Here is a 17,889-nt window from a genome sequence, read left to right as displayed (position 1 = left end):
ATGGGTCAGGCCCTAGGCAGACAATCGATGATGTATATAACGTTATTGTAGCTAATCATTAGTAATGGATACGCCAAAAATGTATAAAGGCTTAGCAGGTCTGCTCGCCACTGGCTTCCAAATGCCTTGGACCCCACCAGTATTTTTTCTATAGTCACAAGCACACTGATTAAATGTCTGTTCGCTCTGTGTAACTGTCCGTAAAGCTGACAATATTAAAACAATCCTTTATATATCTGTATACCTGAGTTCAGATTTGGCATCACAAATATGTGACTGCTGTCATGTCCATGCTCTAAAGAATAAAGGCATCATTGATATGTAAGGAGAAAGCTTTCTGTTAGGTCAGACATTCTGAACAACACTCAGCCAGATTGCTAATTTGAGTCTGATCAGCTGAACAGCAGCTGTGTATGTATCAAGTTTCTGATCAGTAATACACCAGAAATGTAAAATGATTCCAGGAGAGGATACGACAGTATTAGAAAATATTGTAATAATATTGAGGGCCATTGCAGCATGCACAGTATATTATAAATATCAGTTCATGAGGAAAATTTGAAAGAAAATAATAAAATCAGTGGAAATATACCTGCAAATAGTGCATTTTATCTTCCTGATGCTCCCTCAATGGATAACCCTGGGGGACCCCCCTTTCTAAGGTCGAGAATTCGTACTTGGCAATACGGTCTACCGTCATGATATCAGCAGCGGAGCTATAGTCATATGGTCTGTCATATATTAAGTCCGGATGAATGCCTCCATCCTGGCTGTTTTCTGCAAAACGCAGAAAGCATATATATCAGGATTAAAAATCAACGTGCTCAGATACACAGACAGACAGACAGACAGACGAATAGGTAGAGAGAGACAATTCACTTTTCTTGGTTTGGGGTCCGCATTGAAATTTTGAAGACGTTTAGGACAAAAAGAAGATTAGATTAATAGGAAGTCTTTGGAGAACATTTGCATTGGTGGGTTGGAAGGGGGTGGGGGGGAGTAGGGTGGATTCTCTTACTAACATCATGACTGTTGTCGTTTACCAAACAGGAAGTACTCTAGCGTGCTGCTAAAAAAACAAATGGCCTCTTCTCTAGAGAAACTCGCTGAACAAAACTATGACTATGGTGGATCATTCGCAAAGCTAAGCCAAGCTACAAAAAACTAAACTAACTAATTAATTTAGGTAATAATTTTACATGTGATCACTTCAGGATTAACATGTTAGTCGTAGTGGTTACAACGCTTGAGGGTAACCCTCGCTGGGGGAAATGAACAGTTGTAGGGCAGTGCAAAATGCTGATCTTAGGCAAATGTGGACTGGTTGCGGGATGAAGGATGACATTAGCTATTAGCACAGGCAGCTCGTCATGCAGATCAGTGGCAGGTAAGAACAAGAAACAACCCTCATACATACAACTGAGCTGTGTTATACAAGGCAAGCCCTCTGAAAAGAAGCAGAAGCACTGATAATATTAAGAGCACAATAAAAAAAACAGCCTTCTGTTGCACATTTGAGTCACTAATTTGATTGCTAATCAGTGGACACCCAAGACAAAACCCAAACTCCCTCCCTGTTACTGAATACTTATGTAATACTGCCTCTAATAAAGAACATCTTGCCTAGCTCCATTATTATCATGTGACCTGATTTTATTACCATGTTTGCAGTTCTTTCTTATTGACTGCTGATATTAAGTTAATATAATTTAATATCATCAAGTTGATTTTACTGATGGACCTGTTCCTAGACAATGAGTCTATCAAAGCAATTATACAGTTGCGTAATTAAACTGTATTACACAAAGAAAAATGAAAAAAACGATAAGCTCTGGAAACAAGTGGAGATGAAACTAAGCCGTAGTAGTGGGCGGTATGGTCAAAAACAAGGGTGTAATAAAAATTTCAGATATTTTTTGGAATAAAGTTGTGGCAATTCAAACTATTCATACAACACATGTCATGGTAATATTAGGCTTTTAATGGTTTCTTTGAAACCACTGTACAACATGCATCTTTCATTTTTGACCAGTCTTTGTGGCATGTCTTGGTTTTACTGGCACAGACCTGACATTTAAGCACAGTCCTCAATGTTTGTCTGTTTTATCCATTCCACCACCATATCTGATGTGTGTTTGGGGCCATTGTCCTGTTGGAAATCGCAGCTGTGTCCAGGTTTCAAACGTTTCTAGGTTTCTAGCTAGTCTGTAGTAATGCCACTTTGTGTGATGTACCAGTTCCACTGACATCAAAACAGCCCCAAGAGAATTTCGCTACCATCACCTTGGCCATGGTTAAAATAACTTTTTGGCTGATAAAACATTTCAATATTTTTAGCGCCGCTAAATTACTAATCTAGGTGGGAACCGTGTGAGTTTTTGACCCTACATGTTCAATTTAGACAGTATGTTGAGTAATCACTGAAAGGCCAATACTGCCATGACATTCATGCTCATAAAGAGTGTTAATAAAGAGTGCTCATAAAGAGTGTTAATCACTACTGTATAGCACAGTATATAGAAAATATATATATATATATAATTGGGAAACAGGGGTAAACACGAAGAGACAAAATATTGCTAAATCTTTCATACATGCGTCTAAGACACCACTACTGAAATTTGGTTAGTAATAACTAAAAGCCAGAAGCTTATTATCAAGGACTGCTGCAATTTCAGCATCCCTGTCTCAGCCATTCAACATCCAAACAGTGCAGAACATGCTATCCGCACTTGTTTGTAGCACACGAATATAATGGTTATGACATAATGTATTCTACTGTATTGTTTTGACCAGCATGTTCGATTGTGGCTAATGTGATCAATCGGAACCGTACAAAAGACCTTCAAATATTGAGCCTGAATTAATTTGCCCATCAATAAATTACATTATTAAATGAGTTTATTACTGACATGATTCTCGGGACAGTAAACATGCAACACGGTGTTGGCATGGCCACTACAAAACTGATGGATTGGCACTGGCCCAGCATCTAGGAACTTCTGTAATGCTGAAGGCTGTAATAAACTGAACATTTAAATATGACATATTTTGTGTATTGTCTGCCACTCCTTATTTTTGATATTTTGAGACCTATTATACTCATAGGCACAGCTCATACTTTTAGAAGAGTTTAATCTGTATACTAGAAGAGCTGGTATATCGCCCACTACTACTGCCAACTTCAGTTATAGCTCCACTGGCACTGCCTATGTTTAATGTATTTGAAAACCCAGTCACTTCACTATACCATTACCACCTTTATATATTATTTATTATATTCTAATAATGAGCTTGTCTTTCAAACTATGAAAAATGTCCCCGTCAACATCTGAATACATACTGTATGTCTCAGTTAGGACAGGAGAAACACTGTGTTTGTTATTTCAGGGTGAGATTTATTATTTTAATGCCATAATATTCTCTCTCAAGAAAAACTAGGTCACATGATAAATCCAATGAGACTAATCACTGGCTGTCCCAAAGAGAAGTCTAGCACTTCTTGAATGAACACTTTCACCAGTTTGTAGCACAGTCTGTAACTGAATGACTTTTAGATTTAAGGTGGCCAACGTCTAACTGGATGACCCAGTCCTATGCAAAAGAATCCCATCATGAAAGGGGAAAAACTTCCCCTAATCCCTCTTTTCCTGTTCCTTTATCTAAATGCTTTTCTCGTCTGGCACCATGCAGATGTTTCCCCAGTGGCTCTTACCTTCATCCACGTCGTCGTTGGACATGATAGCTACGCATTTCTCCCAGACCATCTTGACGTCAGCCCTGTAACGGTCGCAGGCCCAGAGGAACATGGGGAGCAGGATGGACTGAGCTATGGAGCACCAGAGCACACACAGCACCATCCAGCTGTAGGAGCGGTCATACCTCAAACTAGCAAAACTCACCACCTGTAAAAGAAGTGACCAGGCCTCATCAGCATTGTGCTTATTAGATTATTACAGTCTTACTACAAGATGTAGCATTCCTATTCCATTCAAGGGGTGATTCTTAAATGGTAACATTCTCGTTAAATGGTCAAGCGAGCATCACACTGAACACTCCCTCTACCAGTAAAAACGACATTAACACTAGGATGCTGTTCGAAGATGAGCTTCATTCTCAGTCTAGGCTGTAGTCATTAGCATACTGTCTTACATTCCTGTTCCTTGACTTCCAGTCAAAGGTTTAGCATCATTCTAATTAGCATGATGACTGCTGCATAAGATAGCAATCTTCATACATTCAAGCATCTTTCACTGGATAGGATATACTAATTAGTCTATGCTTTGACTGTAGCATTGCCTCTTTCTCAGTGATGACCAAGTTGTCTTAGTATATGATGTAGCATTTCCAATCTGTTCAAAGATTTAGCATCATTATCAGGGTAGCATGTGGTGGTGAGCATGCTGTTACTCTTTCAAATGAAGGATAAACAATGGCTATGGTCAAACGGCAGAGCAAATGTAGCCCAAATATAGTCCAACACAATCACACTAGCCGATTCTACAAGACAGAAGACTCACATTTCTCCAACATACTTGAGCTCGCATCAATCAAAGATTGTAGGACATTGACTAACTGGCTTCTATCTAGACCTGCAACAGCAAAAAATGCAATGGTCCCTGAAAGTCATCCATGACTGGATCCCTAAACTGGATCCCTTACTATTTCTAGCCAATCTTCAACGATCCACCCTCAGCAGCCATGCAGGATGTAACAGTGGAAAAGCTGCACTGGGTGGAAACCTGAGTGGCCTGCCTGGGCTTCCTCACAGCTTCCTTTGCAGCTTAATCCCCCAAAGCTAATACTAAGCTAACATGAGCATAGCAAGCCATTCAACCTCATGCAAGGCTTAGCTCAGTTGGTTGCACAAGAGTACCTTCTAGCATCTATTTCAGCCCATTAGTTACCACAACACTTTATGATATGTACTCATAACCATGTAGTATATCACGGTGAAGCATGCTCCAAAGGACACTCAGGTGGGCCGTAAGCTACCATTCAGTGCCTTCGCCATAAAAAGCCATTATAAATGAAGTGTGATGTGATATAGATGTCAATGCATTTAAATGGCTCATTATTCCAGTGGAGGGGAGAGAAGCAGGGCCTTGTGGATGCCCCGGCACACCTCCGAACATCTCTAAATATAACCTCTCTGTTGACAGTGGTTTTCAATGTATCTCAAGTATGCTCTTAAATTGGGTTATTAGTGTAACTACATACCTTAAAGTATTATAAAGAAACAGGCTATTGAATTAAGTGCTAGAAAATAACTGAGCGGTGATGAGCAATGGCATAACGAATGAATAGAAGCAGGAGTGGAGCCAGAGCAAAAGACCTACTGGCCTTTGCTACAGAGGCAGAGAAAATGAAAGATAAACAGGAGCATATTAAATATTGATGGATGGTTAGTGAGAGAACTGGATAATAAAGCAAGCTCTGATGCAACTGGAGCAAGACGCATGAACTCTTGAGGTTTCTTGGTGACAACACCTGCATGTAAAATGCCTAATATTGTTTAGTAAGATGTCGGAAGCAAAACTCACTTGATGTCCTTTGGGAATAAATGCCACCCCTTTAATGAACATACTGATGCAAGAACCAAGCAATGGTCAACAAGAGTACTAAGCATATTGTGTTTTGCCAATTATCTGCTTGTGTCTCCAGTGGTTTTTCAAATGTCATGCTTCACAATGCACAGGATTGACCATACAGTGCAAATGTAAAGTCAGGCCAATGTAAAATGATGCAGTAACTGATTACAGAGAGGGTTGTTTTTTTAGTTAACTCAACTCCAGTTTAGTCAAAAGTTCTCCTAACTCACATTGTTTAGTTCTGAATCCCCAATCTGCATTCCTCCCCCTAAATTGGTGTACTGAAATCAAACGTATGGACATCTAGAGCTCTAATACCATGTACACACCTGTGTCCAAGACAGAACAGAAGGGTAGATTTACTCAGAACTGTGTATTTATAATTTATTTATTTTTGTTTGTTTGTCTAATTTTCCCCCTTTCTTTCCCAATTTGGTAGTCCCTATTAACCCATCCCATCATAGCTCTCCCAGCACTAGCAATGCTCCCGACAATAGGAGGGTGCGGTCCTAACATGCGAAGGCAGCCACTGCCTCTTTTCAAACTGCCGCCGAAGAAAAGCTCCAGGTCCCCAGCTCCACTGCCACCGCCTGTACCGGCCAACATCGCTTAAGAGTGATGAGAGTGAGAGCACACTATCTAGCCACCTGGAGAGAGCATGGCCAGTTGTGCTTTCTCTAACTCTGGCTGCTGATGCAAAGCTGTGTTTTTATGTAGTGTCATTTCACAACTATGAAGCGGCACAACAGTCTAACTGCCTGCTCAGCAATAATAAGGAGAGTGTAAGTCCAAATTCAAGCAAGCGCTAATTGCTCTATTGTGAAAAATGTCCCAGTCTGGGAATAGCATGTGATGTACTGAAAATGCCCTAAAGAACCTTTCAAAGACTCATTTTATGATTGTGATCGTTTTGTTATCGTGATACAAGTTGGTGCTTGTATATCGAGGATATTGTTACTGATTAAGGTTTCATTACAAACAGTGTGATTAGACTGGTTTAGTTAGATGAAGTGCAGCAGATGTTAAATGAAAAACACTGTACGCAGTGTGGGAGAGTATCTGAACAGTAGTTTTTTAAGAATCTGCCACTAGTGATGTATTTAGTCTGTGATTACATGTATTCTGATAAATTTAGCCTATCGCAAGTCTATATAGTCTATATAAGTTTCATATTAATTGAGTATTTTTCTTGGTACCATACATTCAAGCCAAAAACCTTTCAGGAACTTGTATGGTTAAAAATGTGTATGGCATTGAGGCAGCGTCTAGGGGCCCTAGAGCTCTAAAGAGAAGTGCTCTGTCGCAAAGGCATGCAATAAATCTGCTCAAGCTAGTTAGTCATTAGTCTAAGGTTCTACAGCCCAGTGGAAAAAAGTGTGGAGGGTCATTACATACATCTGTGTAGGCCATTGGAAATTGGTGCACAGGAAAAACAGTACAATCAGTTCCAAGGCTCATGAAACTCATGTGTATGCGTCAGAGACTATTAAAATCAAGGGCCATGGACAATATTATTCCACTGAGTTGGATAGTGTGGCAGTATACTGCTAATCAGTGGCACCAATGGGAAGTCCAAGTTTAATATATATTAAAATACATTATGCCTAGACTCTCAAATCTTCACCATATTTGGAACACAAATTGCAAAATGACCAATAACTATGGATCCACTGGCTAGATCTGGATCAGGCATATTTTAGTGGATTGGGTATGGCCTATTTTAAGACCAAGCCAGTTCTGATCCTGTGTGTTTACCACAGTTTTGATTGCCTTTGAGTGGCCTAGACCTGGCGAGAGGACCATGCACCTCTTCCAGTTTTAAAATGGCACTGAAAAGATGTCCGAAACAGAGAAAAAGAGCTAAAAATGAAAATCATAGCACATTCACAACACTGTAAACACTTTAGTATTAGCAATCCACATTACAAACAACATACATCAGTTCAGATGAAGTAAATGTACTGTAGAATTACTGTAGAAGTGCATATTATGGAAAAAAGTATTGGGACACCTGTTCACTCACTGTTTAAAAGTGTTCATCCTGCTTTTGCTGGAGTAGCTGTCTCTATCTCTGTCCGGGGAGGAAGGATTTTGAAGGAGCACTGCTGTGAGGATTTGATTGCATTTGGCGACAAGAGCCTTAGTGAGGTCACCTCATCATTACAGAGAACACAGTTTCACTGCTCCACAGCTCAATGCTGGGGGGCTTTATACACCTGTAGCCCATGCCTGGCATTAGGCATGGTGCCATTGGGTTCATGTTTATCTGCTCTAGATCTGCATCAATCAAATCCTCACAGTAGTGCTCCTAGATAGCCTTCTTCCCTGGACAGCAGAGACAGTTACTCCTAACAAACAAATCCCCTTGATTTCAGAGGAAACAATGAATGAGCAGGTGTCCCAATACTTTTGTCCATATGACATCACAAAACAGGGAATTTAAAGCATGTTTTTAAGAATGTTTGGCAGCTCAGGACTGTATGGACCGGGGAGTGAATGGACCATTTGGAAAACCTAACAGTGTTTCTGTGCTACATGTACCTGTTTTATTGTTTAAAAAGTAAGGAAAATTAATTTCCACATGAAATGGGCACTTTAATTTTAATATTTCGTATTTTGTCCATATTGTGTAGTTTTATTCCACATATAAACAACAGTCATTAAAAAATACATATCATAACAGACAGAAAAATATAGCATCTCCAAAATGGCAACTTTACAGGAGAAGGAAAAACGAGGATATTGCAGTCAGTGTATTTCTATTGGTCCATTCATCATTAAATATTAATAAAATATATACATCAGGGATGTTAAGATTCAAGTTATATGACCAAGTGAAAAATGTCAGAAATGGAGACACATGGTACAACAGCGAGGATATATTTATTTCAACAGCCTGTCACAAGAGCACTGGACGAGAGAGGCTATGCTGTTGAGGTCTGTCTCTCTCTCTCTTTCTTTCTCCTTCTCTTTCTCTTCCTTTAGCCCGACCCACTTAGAGCGCTCGGTGAGGTTAAACGCAAAGGTTCATTTAATAATAATAAAGTCCACATAAGCATCTCTGTGATCCATTGGGAACAACACTCCTCTAATTAAGAGCAAAGCACATTTTTAAGCTTTTTCCAAAGCTGTGCCAACTTTCTGGTAAGTGTTTTTTCTGCCAGATCTCCAGAGATGAATAATCCTGTGGTCTTCAGACTACTCCTACTAACTCAAGCCCTCATCCTGTCTCCCTGTCTCCGTCTCTGTCTCTGTCTCTGTCTCTCTCTCTCTCTCTCTCTCTCTCTCTCTTTCTCTCTCGGGAGTCCTGGTCTCTTCGAGTAAAAAAAAAACAAAAAAAACGAAAAACAGCACACCACCGATCTAAGAGTAACTCCTCTACTGCTGACAAGCGTGGAACTGGAAATCGGCCATTAAAGGTTAAGCACAGAGCCCCTCACTCCCCACCACAGTGGATGAAAGCTTTCACAGTCTCTCTAAGTGGCCGGAGCCGGGGACTAACTTGGTCCAGATTGTCACAGCATATCAATCTATTCCACCTAGCACAGGTGAAACCTGTCAGAACAGAAGCGCCACTGAAGCACCATAAACATCACAATTACCAGATACACTACTTTTACGTCCCTACAATGTACAATTCAGTTGTACGAATATGCACCACTATTCATTATTCACTATTTGTGAGTTTAGCCGGTAGTCCCCGTTTTAAAAAATATGCTAAATATTTAACACACATGCATAATTTGCCTCTGAGTCATATATGTATATATAGGGAATGCTTGGGTAGACTAGCATAAAGCATTCATAAATGTCAAATATCCTCACTGGGCTTTCGAGTGAGTTATATATGTATCATAAATATATTATGAATGATGTACATAGGGACCTTTCATGGCCCAGCAACCATCTGAGAAACCATAGTGTCTGTCCAGCAAAACTATAGCACCAATTAAGCAACCACTTAGCAGCACCATAGCAACCACCTAGGATACCATAGCAACCACCTGAAATACCATGGTAATCACCTTGCAATACTAGAGCACCAATTGAGCAACCACTTAGCAACACCATGGAAGCCACCTAGGATACCACAACAACCACCTAGCAACACCAAAGCCACCTCTTGGACTACACATTGCAACACCATAGCAAAAACCCAATAGCAAAAACCCAATACAATATTAACCATCTGAAAAACACAGTAGTAACTGCCTTGCAACACTACAGCACCCACCGAGCAACAACCTAGAAAAACCATACCAATCACTTTACAATGTGATAATGACTACCTAGCAACCAGTGGCAGCCACACTAGCAACATCAGAGCAGCCACCTGTGATGCTATTGCAACAATCTAGCAACACCACAGCAACCACTATGCAATACCATAGCAATCATCTGAACTACAATTGCAATCATCTTGCAATACTATGACTCCAATTGAGCAACCACTTAGCAACACCATGTCAACCACCTAAGATAAAAAAGCAACAACAACTTCCTACAATTTCCTAGCAGCACCAACTAATCTCGAAACACCATAGCATCCACCTTATCATTATTTTAAACCACCTACTGATCCAAACAGCACCATGAATGCAAACACACACACTCTCAGACACAATCCAAGCCCTCCCTTTCCCATGACTCACCAGAATGGGGAATCCGGTGAGGAAGTCATAGATGAAGACGATGCCGCTGATCAGGTAGGTGATCTGCAGCGAGGTCTTGATGGGCTCTGAGCCGTCGATGGACGAGCGCCGCTTGCCCTGCGCATCCTCCACTACGATGGTGGGCACGTTGAACTTGTTCTTGTCCACGTTGTGTCCAGTCTGGATGGAGAAGGTCTGGAAGAGGGCGATGCCGATGCAGATGACGCCCATTGCCACACTGCCACTGATTAGCAGCAGGAAGCAGACCCCGAAGCCTAGGCCAATCTCCGTCACAATGAAGCTACAGTCATGGGCGTAGAAGCGCTCGCTGGTGTCGTGCCAACCTACGGCTGGCAGCGTGGACAGGATGAAAGAGACCATCCAGATGCCCATAACCGTGTGCACTGCCTGCTTCTTCGTGTTGCTCAACCTAAGGAAGAAGAAAAGCTCTTGAGTGGTTGGGCTGCGAATGAATAACAAAGGATAATGAGTTGAGTTCTCCCAGTTAACACAGACCCCATTCACACCTGCTCACTTCGTGTGACTAGTTTCTGGAACCTGATAAGATTTTAGCCACATGCATTTACACTTGCTAGTCAAATATGTCTCTGGTTAGTTAGACTGGAGTCTGATTACTGTGTGGAATGGAATATGCAGATATGGGCATATTAAGACTATATTAAGCCCAACTGAGTTGGTGGATGTGTTGCGTTGAGCATTTATTAAAGTATTATTAGGTGAGAATTGATATTTTTTGCTCCTGGGCTCCCTCTACAGGGGTGTCATTTACTTTTACACCACTGCTGTAAATACAAATCCACTCATTGACAGCTGAACACGTGCATTTGTTGACAAGCTGAACGGAAAGAAACGACTCAGATAACTGGGTTCTGAACTCCGACAATTAGGTTCCGGACTCAGACGACTAGGTTTACACAGTGTTAAATCTGGATTGGCCACATGCATTTACTCAAATACATCCCCAGACTAAAGTCTGACTGCTGTGTGAGATGGAATATGCAGATACGCTCGTTGCATGGTAATTATTACTGGTGTAAAGCCCCCCAGCAATGAGCGTTGAAGCAGTGGAAGTGGGTTCTCTGGAATTATGGTCGGTGCTCCATCCAATACTTTTGGGATGAGTTGGGGGACATCCTGACCTGAGCCTCCCCAGACAGGAAGCAACAAATGTATTTGTTTATGTGGTTTCCGATACACTTACACATGAAGATGGCTGCTACTATTTTCTTTTTGCTGTTTTTATAGCTATTAATTTAAGGGTGTCCCAATCCAAACTCAACATATTTGGGTGGAGTACATATTTGTGTTGGGTATATTAATTCATTGGGTATATTAAGAGTACATTAAGCCCAATCGAGTTGCTGGGTGTGTTGCATTGTGCATTTATTAATGTATTATTATGTGAAAATTGGTTTTTCTTGCACAAGGGCACCCAATACAGTTTGGGAGTGTAACTTACTTTTACACTTTGAGAACCCTGCCATGGACAGCTGAACACATGCATTTGTTGACAAGCTGAGAAACTGCGGCATCTATACTGGAACAGATGACTACTACTCCTAGGTTGTAGACTATGAACAGTTCTGGCGAGAGGTTCTGAGCCCACTTAAAACCATTCTAAGAAATACTATGAAATGTGATTGGCTGATTAGTGCTCATTGCTTTAAGCCTTTAGTTCTACTTGTGAAGTCCTATTCAACAGGAGCACATATTTAGCTGTATCTACCCAGATACCATGGGAAACTAATTCTGATTGGACAATTTTCACTTTAGCAGTCATTCTATTCAATAAAATGTATTTTCTAGTCCTCAAAAACTCATAAGGCCTTCTCTAAAGGCCTAGAAGGCCCTACACTCTTGAAAATAATGGTGCTTCAAATGGTTCTTTGAGTAATGCCATAGACTGGACGACTGTTGGTTCCATAAAGAACCGTATTTATAACAGAGATGTATGAGTGTGAAGAACCTAAGTGAAGGTTCTTTAGTTCTTTAAAATGTTGTTCACACTCATACATACATCTCTATTTTAAAAATTTGTGGTACCAAAAGCGGTTCTTCTATGCAGAGCCGGCCCAAGGCATACTCTAATTACACGGCCGCTAAGGGCACCGGCGCCCCCAGGGGGCCCCCCAAGAGCACCAAGATATCATGATAAAAAAGTTTATTTGGCTTTAAGCATATTTTCCAACCCAATCATATTCCTCAGCACTCAGAAACTCTCTAAGAGATATCCACCTCCTCCACAAGGCCAATTACTCTCTCTCTTTCTCTCTCTCTTTCTCCCTTCTCCTCCTATTTGTCTCCTGTCCTTCAGGCTCTCCCCTGCCTTCGCCCAAGTCAAGGAGCTGAGGTAGACAGTGCTGATGGAGGAGGACAACAAAGAAAGAGGGAAAGAAAGACAGATCTGAGGTGTTGACTCATCCTCCACACTCTTCAGCTGTCGGCCAGTGTAGAGGCCCCAGGAGCAGGAGGAGAGCACAGCATGCTCTATGTATGTTAAAGGACTACTCCAGTGTTTTAGCCTCATCCCTGTCTACCACACCTATAGTGTCTGATCAGTTACTATAGATGATACGTCCATGTGTTTGCCTGTATTTGAAAAAAAAGACCCGTTGCACACCTCTAATACGTATCAATAATATGGCTGTGGAGGAATTCTGGCCTACTCTTCCAGAATTTCATTTTTTAGCATGATCTGTCCATTGAAGGTCCTGACAGAGGATCTTAATGGGGTTCAGCCTCCACTTTCAACTCATCAAGATCACAGAGCAGTATTCCAAAAGTCTTGGGGGTTATTACAGCCATTTTTTATAAAATGAGAGGCAAGCTTTAATGTTCATCTTGGTTAACAGTGGCTTTCACTTGCAACTCTCTCATGGTGCCCATTTTTACCCAGTCGCTTTCTATTGCAGGAATCGTGAGAGCTGGCATTATTTAAGGTTAGTAAGCCCTGCTGCTCCTTAGATGTTTTTTTTCTGGGTTGTTTTGTGTTTTGTAACTTCATGGATGAGTTGTTGCTGAGCTCCTGGAGGAATTATGGTAGGTTGTCCACTTCTGGGAAGATCCACTACAGTTCCAGGCTTTCTCTTTGGGGGTAATGGCACTTAGCGGTTTGCTGGGGTCACAAAGCCCTGTAGGTACAAATGTCTTTGTGACCTTGTTCAGTCTCTAATATTTCAATAACTTCCTTTCATGTTGCTGGAAATGTCCTATTTATTAACAGGGCTGGCAGTAATTAGATGATCGTCATTAATTTCAGTTAACATGGTTAATTGGGAGGGGGGGGTTTCTAGTTTTATAGTAAGAAATGTATGTTGTGTTCACTTAGGTTGTTTCCCACATGGATGTAAAGTAAAATTTAATCACTTCTTAAAAAGTGTCTTAAAAAATACATTCTTTTTAGACGTTTTTTTCTTAACATCATACAAATAACATCATACAAATATCAAAGAAAATACTTCAAATTTTTGAAAAATAAATCTAAAATAAATCTTAATAGTAAAATAAATCTTTACTTATATTTTCTTAAATATTTGCTTAACATTCCCTTACATATCACATTTGACTTAGACTAATCAGATAAAATAGTAAAATTACTTGAATTAATGTCTACTTTAAGATCATATCACAAGATTGTCTGATATGCAGACTAATGTTCATCAAAAACCCCAATAAAAAGAGTGAAAACGCTGAGATTAGTCTTAAAATAGTGTCTCTACAAAAGGAAATAATGGCTTTCTAAGGTCAAGTCACAGTAACCTAATTTCCAAGGAGGCTTTTTCCGCCACTGTCACGTCTGTATACTTCACAGATTTACTGCATAGATGTGAATGATTAATGGAAACAAAAAAATGCGTTGTGGATCATTTATGATAAAAAAGCTGCGTTAAAGCTACACAGCTACAATAGCTACAGTTTTTATTTCAGAGAATTAAAACTTCAGAACATTAAACTTCATTCATCAACCATTCTTAAGAAGAAATTTCATCTTACGTAGTTTTTTACAATGACTCTGACATTCACCAGTATTCTTTTATTTGGGATTTGTTCAGTTTACAAGGACAATGACGTCCATCGTTATAAGAGCAGAGCTGCGAACATTTCTGCGGTGTAAAACACATCATGACTCTGACGTCGACTCTCTGTTCAAACTTTTCTCAAGAACACACTTAAGACAATGCATGGGAAGCTATTGGTTAATGAGGCCTAGTCTGATGAGCTTGTGTATTTTAGGATTCTTCGAAAGATTTTTCCTAGGAAAGCTTTTCTAAATCCAGCCTCAGAACTGCTTTATTTACTGTGTTCCTTCAGCTTTTCGGGAAAGCTTGCTAAAGCTAGCTAAAGCTCAGTAAAGCTTCACGAAGCTTCACAGAAACAGCTCTGGTGAGACATTCTCTCATGTTTGCTTCATTGTAAGACCTGTATTGCTAGAGTGTAACAGTTGCAGCATGGATTTGGCCTTATACAGTCCTGTATTTTATTCATTCATTCACAGAGTTCAGCAACGGCTCATAGGCAAGCCAGTTTGGAAACGAATAGGAAACTTATTGAATCTATCATCCATAGTAACTGACAGTACAGTACAAAGGAGGCACATAGATGTTGGGATGAAAAAAAAACAACAACATCAGAACATTTCTTTAACCAGCTTGGAGAAAGCCAGGAGGAAGCAAGAGCAGAAGTAGGTCTCTGGGCGCTCAGAGTCATAATGCTAGCCTTTCCTTAAACGCCTGGGGACACCACGAGGGAGACTTATGTCATCGCACTGCTTGAAGCCGCAGCCAGGGAGAGGGAAAGAGAGAGAGAGAGAGAGAGAGAGAGCCCTGGTGTTATAGTCTTGATGAAAACAGATGTTGAAACATTTGTTTCCAGAGCACAGCAACCATTTATATTTCATGGCTGCGTGTTGCTCTGCTGCAGCAACACGGACTACGGTCCGCTACTAAAGCATCGGACGCTCAAGCAATGTCGGAGGTGAGACACATTGCTCTTTGTCTTGTGCAAAATTCCTCCTTATGGATTTTAAAAGGGCTTGGACCGTTGATCCACAAATAATCGCTCCATCTCCGAGGCTGTCAGTGCAGCTCAAGGTGCCGAGGCATCTTGAAAGGTATCTGTGAGCATGATGTCTGCGGACATGTCCACAGGCGGCCCATGTTTATGCAGGAGTAGATCTAAAGGTGTCTCAGGACTGAATCCATGAACACAAAGTCAATTTGACAGTAAAACCATTCATGCATTTCTCTACATGTTGTTTTCTTGGACCCCTATTAGAACGTCAGAGTTTAGTGCTATCAGTTCCATGGCATATAAATCTTAAAGAGTTGATATTGTTGACTCTGTTCTCAATAAACAATCCATTTTGGACTAATTCTTCTAGTTCTTGTGAAACAACAGCACATAAATATGGACAAAAGTATAGGGACACTCATTAAAACAGACTTTATCCTGATTTTGTTGGAGTAACTGTCTCTACTGTACAGGGTAGGCTTTCTACTCGATTTTAGAGCATTGCTGTGAGGTCAGGATGTTGGAAGATCACCACCCCACCTCATCCCAAAAGTACTAGTCTTTGATTAAACCTCATCGTGATAGAAAACACAGTTCCACTGCTCCAGAGCTCAATGCTGGAGGGCTTTATAGCCCTTGAGCCAGTGCCTGGTGCCAATACGTTCATGTTTATCTGTTCCAGAGAGTCCTATTCTATTGGCAATACTGTTCTGAGCAACTGTCAGCAATGGCTGCAACATAAAGTAGCTGAATGCATTCATTATAAGGGGTGTGGTTGGTGTGGCGCAACAGATAACAGCACTACCTGCCACTGAGCTACTACACCTTGTGGGAGACTGGGGTTCGATTCCCGGCCTGGGTGACTATGCTGCGCTACACCAATAAGAGTCCTTGGGCCAGACTCCTAACGCTACATTGGCCCACCTCTGTAATACGAGTAACCTTGTAGGTCGCTCTGGATAAGGGCGTCAGCTAAATGCCGTAAACGTAAACGTAAATGTACACATTTGGATGTATAGTGTACATCTGGATGTATAGTGTGCATCTGCCTTTAAAGCCTACAGCAGGTTGGCCTCACCCATTCTCGCCAAAGTTATAAGGACTGTTTCAACCCTCGGTTCTCCTAGGACAGTCCTATCAATAACCTGTCTTACCTCAGCTGAAACCTAAGCTTTGGAACAATTCTGGTCCTGGGAGGTCGGTTTCCTGTACAGCTTCGCCCTGCTCAGGCACACCTGATTCAACTCACCTCAACTCGCCAGGTCTTTTACAGCAGGGAATTCAGCAAACTGTGCTTGACTCCGGCCCCCACTGCCCTGAAATGGTCCTAGTCTTTTAGTCACATATATTCAAATTCCTCTTGTGAGCAGGTTGGTTACACAGACTACTACATTCACTCAGAGAAACACTTGACGCATCAAACATTTATGGAAATTACATTACTACCCTCACTCAGAACATCCCAAGACTACCGTCAGCATACATACATCGTACACCTGACCACCATCCACTGTCACAGTGTTTGGAAAGACCACATCAGCTCCACAGGAGGACCACGGCGCATTTCTTGCTATTCTCTTCGTTCTGCTTGCTGCAGTCATTTTTTTAACTGCAGCACACGAGCACGCTCTCGCCACAACACTGCTTGTCCTTATTAGTTTAATGGTGCTCTATGAGCACCTGTTTTTTTCACCATTATTGTGCTCCAGAAATGCATTCATCTGCAAATGATTCTGTGATTTTGCGATGGGAGAACCAGGCAGCACTGGAAACAGATTAATAACCACCATCACAGGCTAGAAAAGAAGAAAAAAGTGGAGTGAAATGAGACTGAGATCAAAAAGCATTGATAAAAAAAAATAAAATAAAATATAGAGTAATAAAGTGATCCTTTTTCATAGCTTTATGAAAAACACAGGAACCACTTGGTCACACCATGCAGAGCATATGGGTCTTTTTTTCACAACCAAAGAGCAAAGCAGGATTACCTGGATATGCCATTTTCATCTGAGCACAATGGTGATGATTAATAGGATAAGCCTGACTGACCCAGGGTGCGATACAGTTAAGCTCTTTGGTACCTTGGGCTTAATCAAAAGCACATACCTGACAAAAACGAGTCTTGAAGCAAAATAATGAAAACACCACATAAAAAAGGACTTTTGTCTAAAGCAACTTTGAAGTTCAAGCTGTGAAAGCAGCTACACAGGCTAGTCATATTAGCGTCAGTAACAATTAGAAGTATATTGCTATTATCCAATGAAAAACCTGTATCCCACCTGTATCCAATAGAAATGCTCTAAAATGACCTGGAATGGAATATTTTACACTGACTTTCCTTGAAAGGTAAGAAGGTTTTTTCCTTCTCCTGTAAAGTTGGCATTTGGACATACATGTTTTTCACTGGACAGTGAACATATATTGGCTGAACTCTAAAACTGAAGGTGCTTTTAATGGTTTCTTTTATGATGCCCTTTTGATTCCATTAAAAAACACAGAGATGTGTAGAACAGGTTGTGAAGAAGAACCTTTAAAAGGTCTCTTTATGCCCACGCTGCTCTGTTACGAACATAAAACCAAAAGAGGCTCTTCTATGGCATCATGCAATGAACCAT

At 40.9% G+C, this 17,889-nt stretch overlaps 1 protein-coding gene across 4 annotated transcripts in view; it reads right to left on the bottom strand.

Annotated features, from left to right (window-relative positions):
* gpr153 (G protein-coupled receptor 153) overlaps positions 1–17,889 on the bottom strand; it is a 53,394-nt gene that overhangs the window by 10,862 nt on the left and 24,643 nt on the right. For 2 of the 4 annotated variants that reach the window (XM_072682249.1, XM_072682253.1), the window contains exons 3-5: positions 10,244–10,673; positions 3,716–3,905; positions 593–777 (exon numbers count right to left, since the gene is read on the bottom strand). In XM_072682249.1, the coding sequence (XP_072538350.1) occupies positions 593–777; positions 3,716–3,905; positions 10,244–10,673 (805 nt within the window). Of the gene's footprint in view, positions 1–592; positions 778–1,417; positions 1,448–3,715; positions 3,906–10,243; positions 10,674–17,889 lie in introns of all 4 variants that reach the window. The other 2 variants (XM_072682251.1, XM_072682252.1) reach the window with 2 other exon arrangements.

This window comes from Salminus brasiliensis, chromosome 6 (assembly GCF_030463535.1).
Source record: "Salminus brasiliensis chromosome 6, fSalBra1.hap2, whole genome shotgun sequence".
Classification (NCBI taxonomy): domain Eukaryota; kingdom Metazoa; phylum Chordata; class Actinopteri; order Characiformes; family Bryconidae; genus Salminus; species Salminus brasiliensis.
Note: the sequence above shows the minus strand (reverse complement) of the source record. Positions and strands in the feature narration are given on the sequence as shown.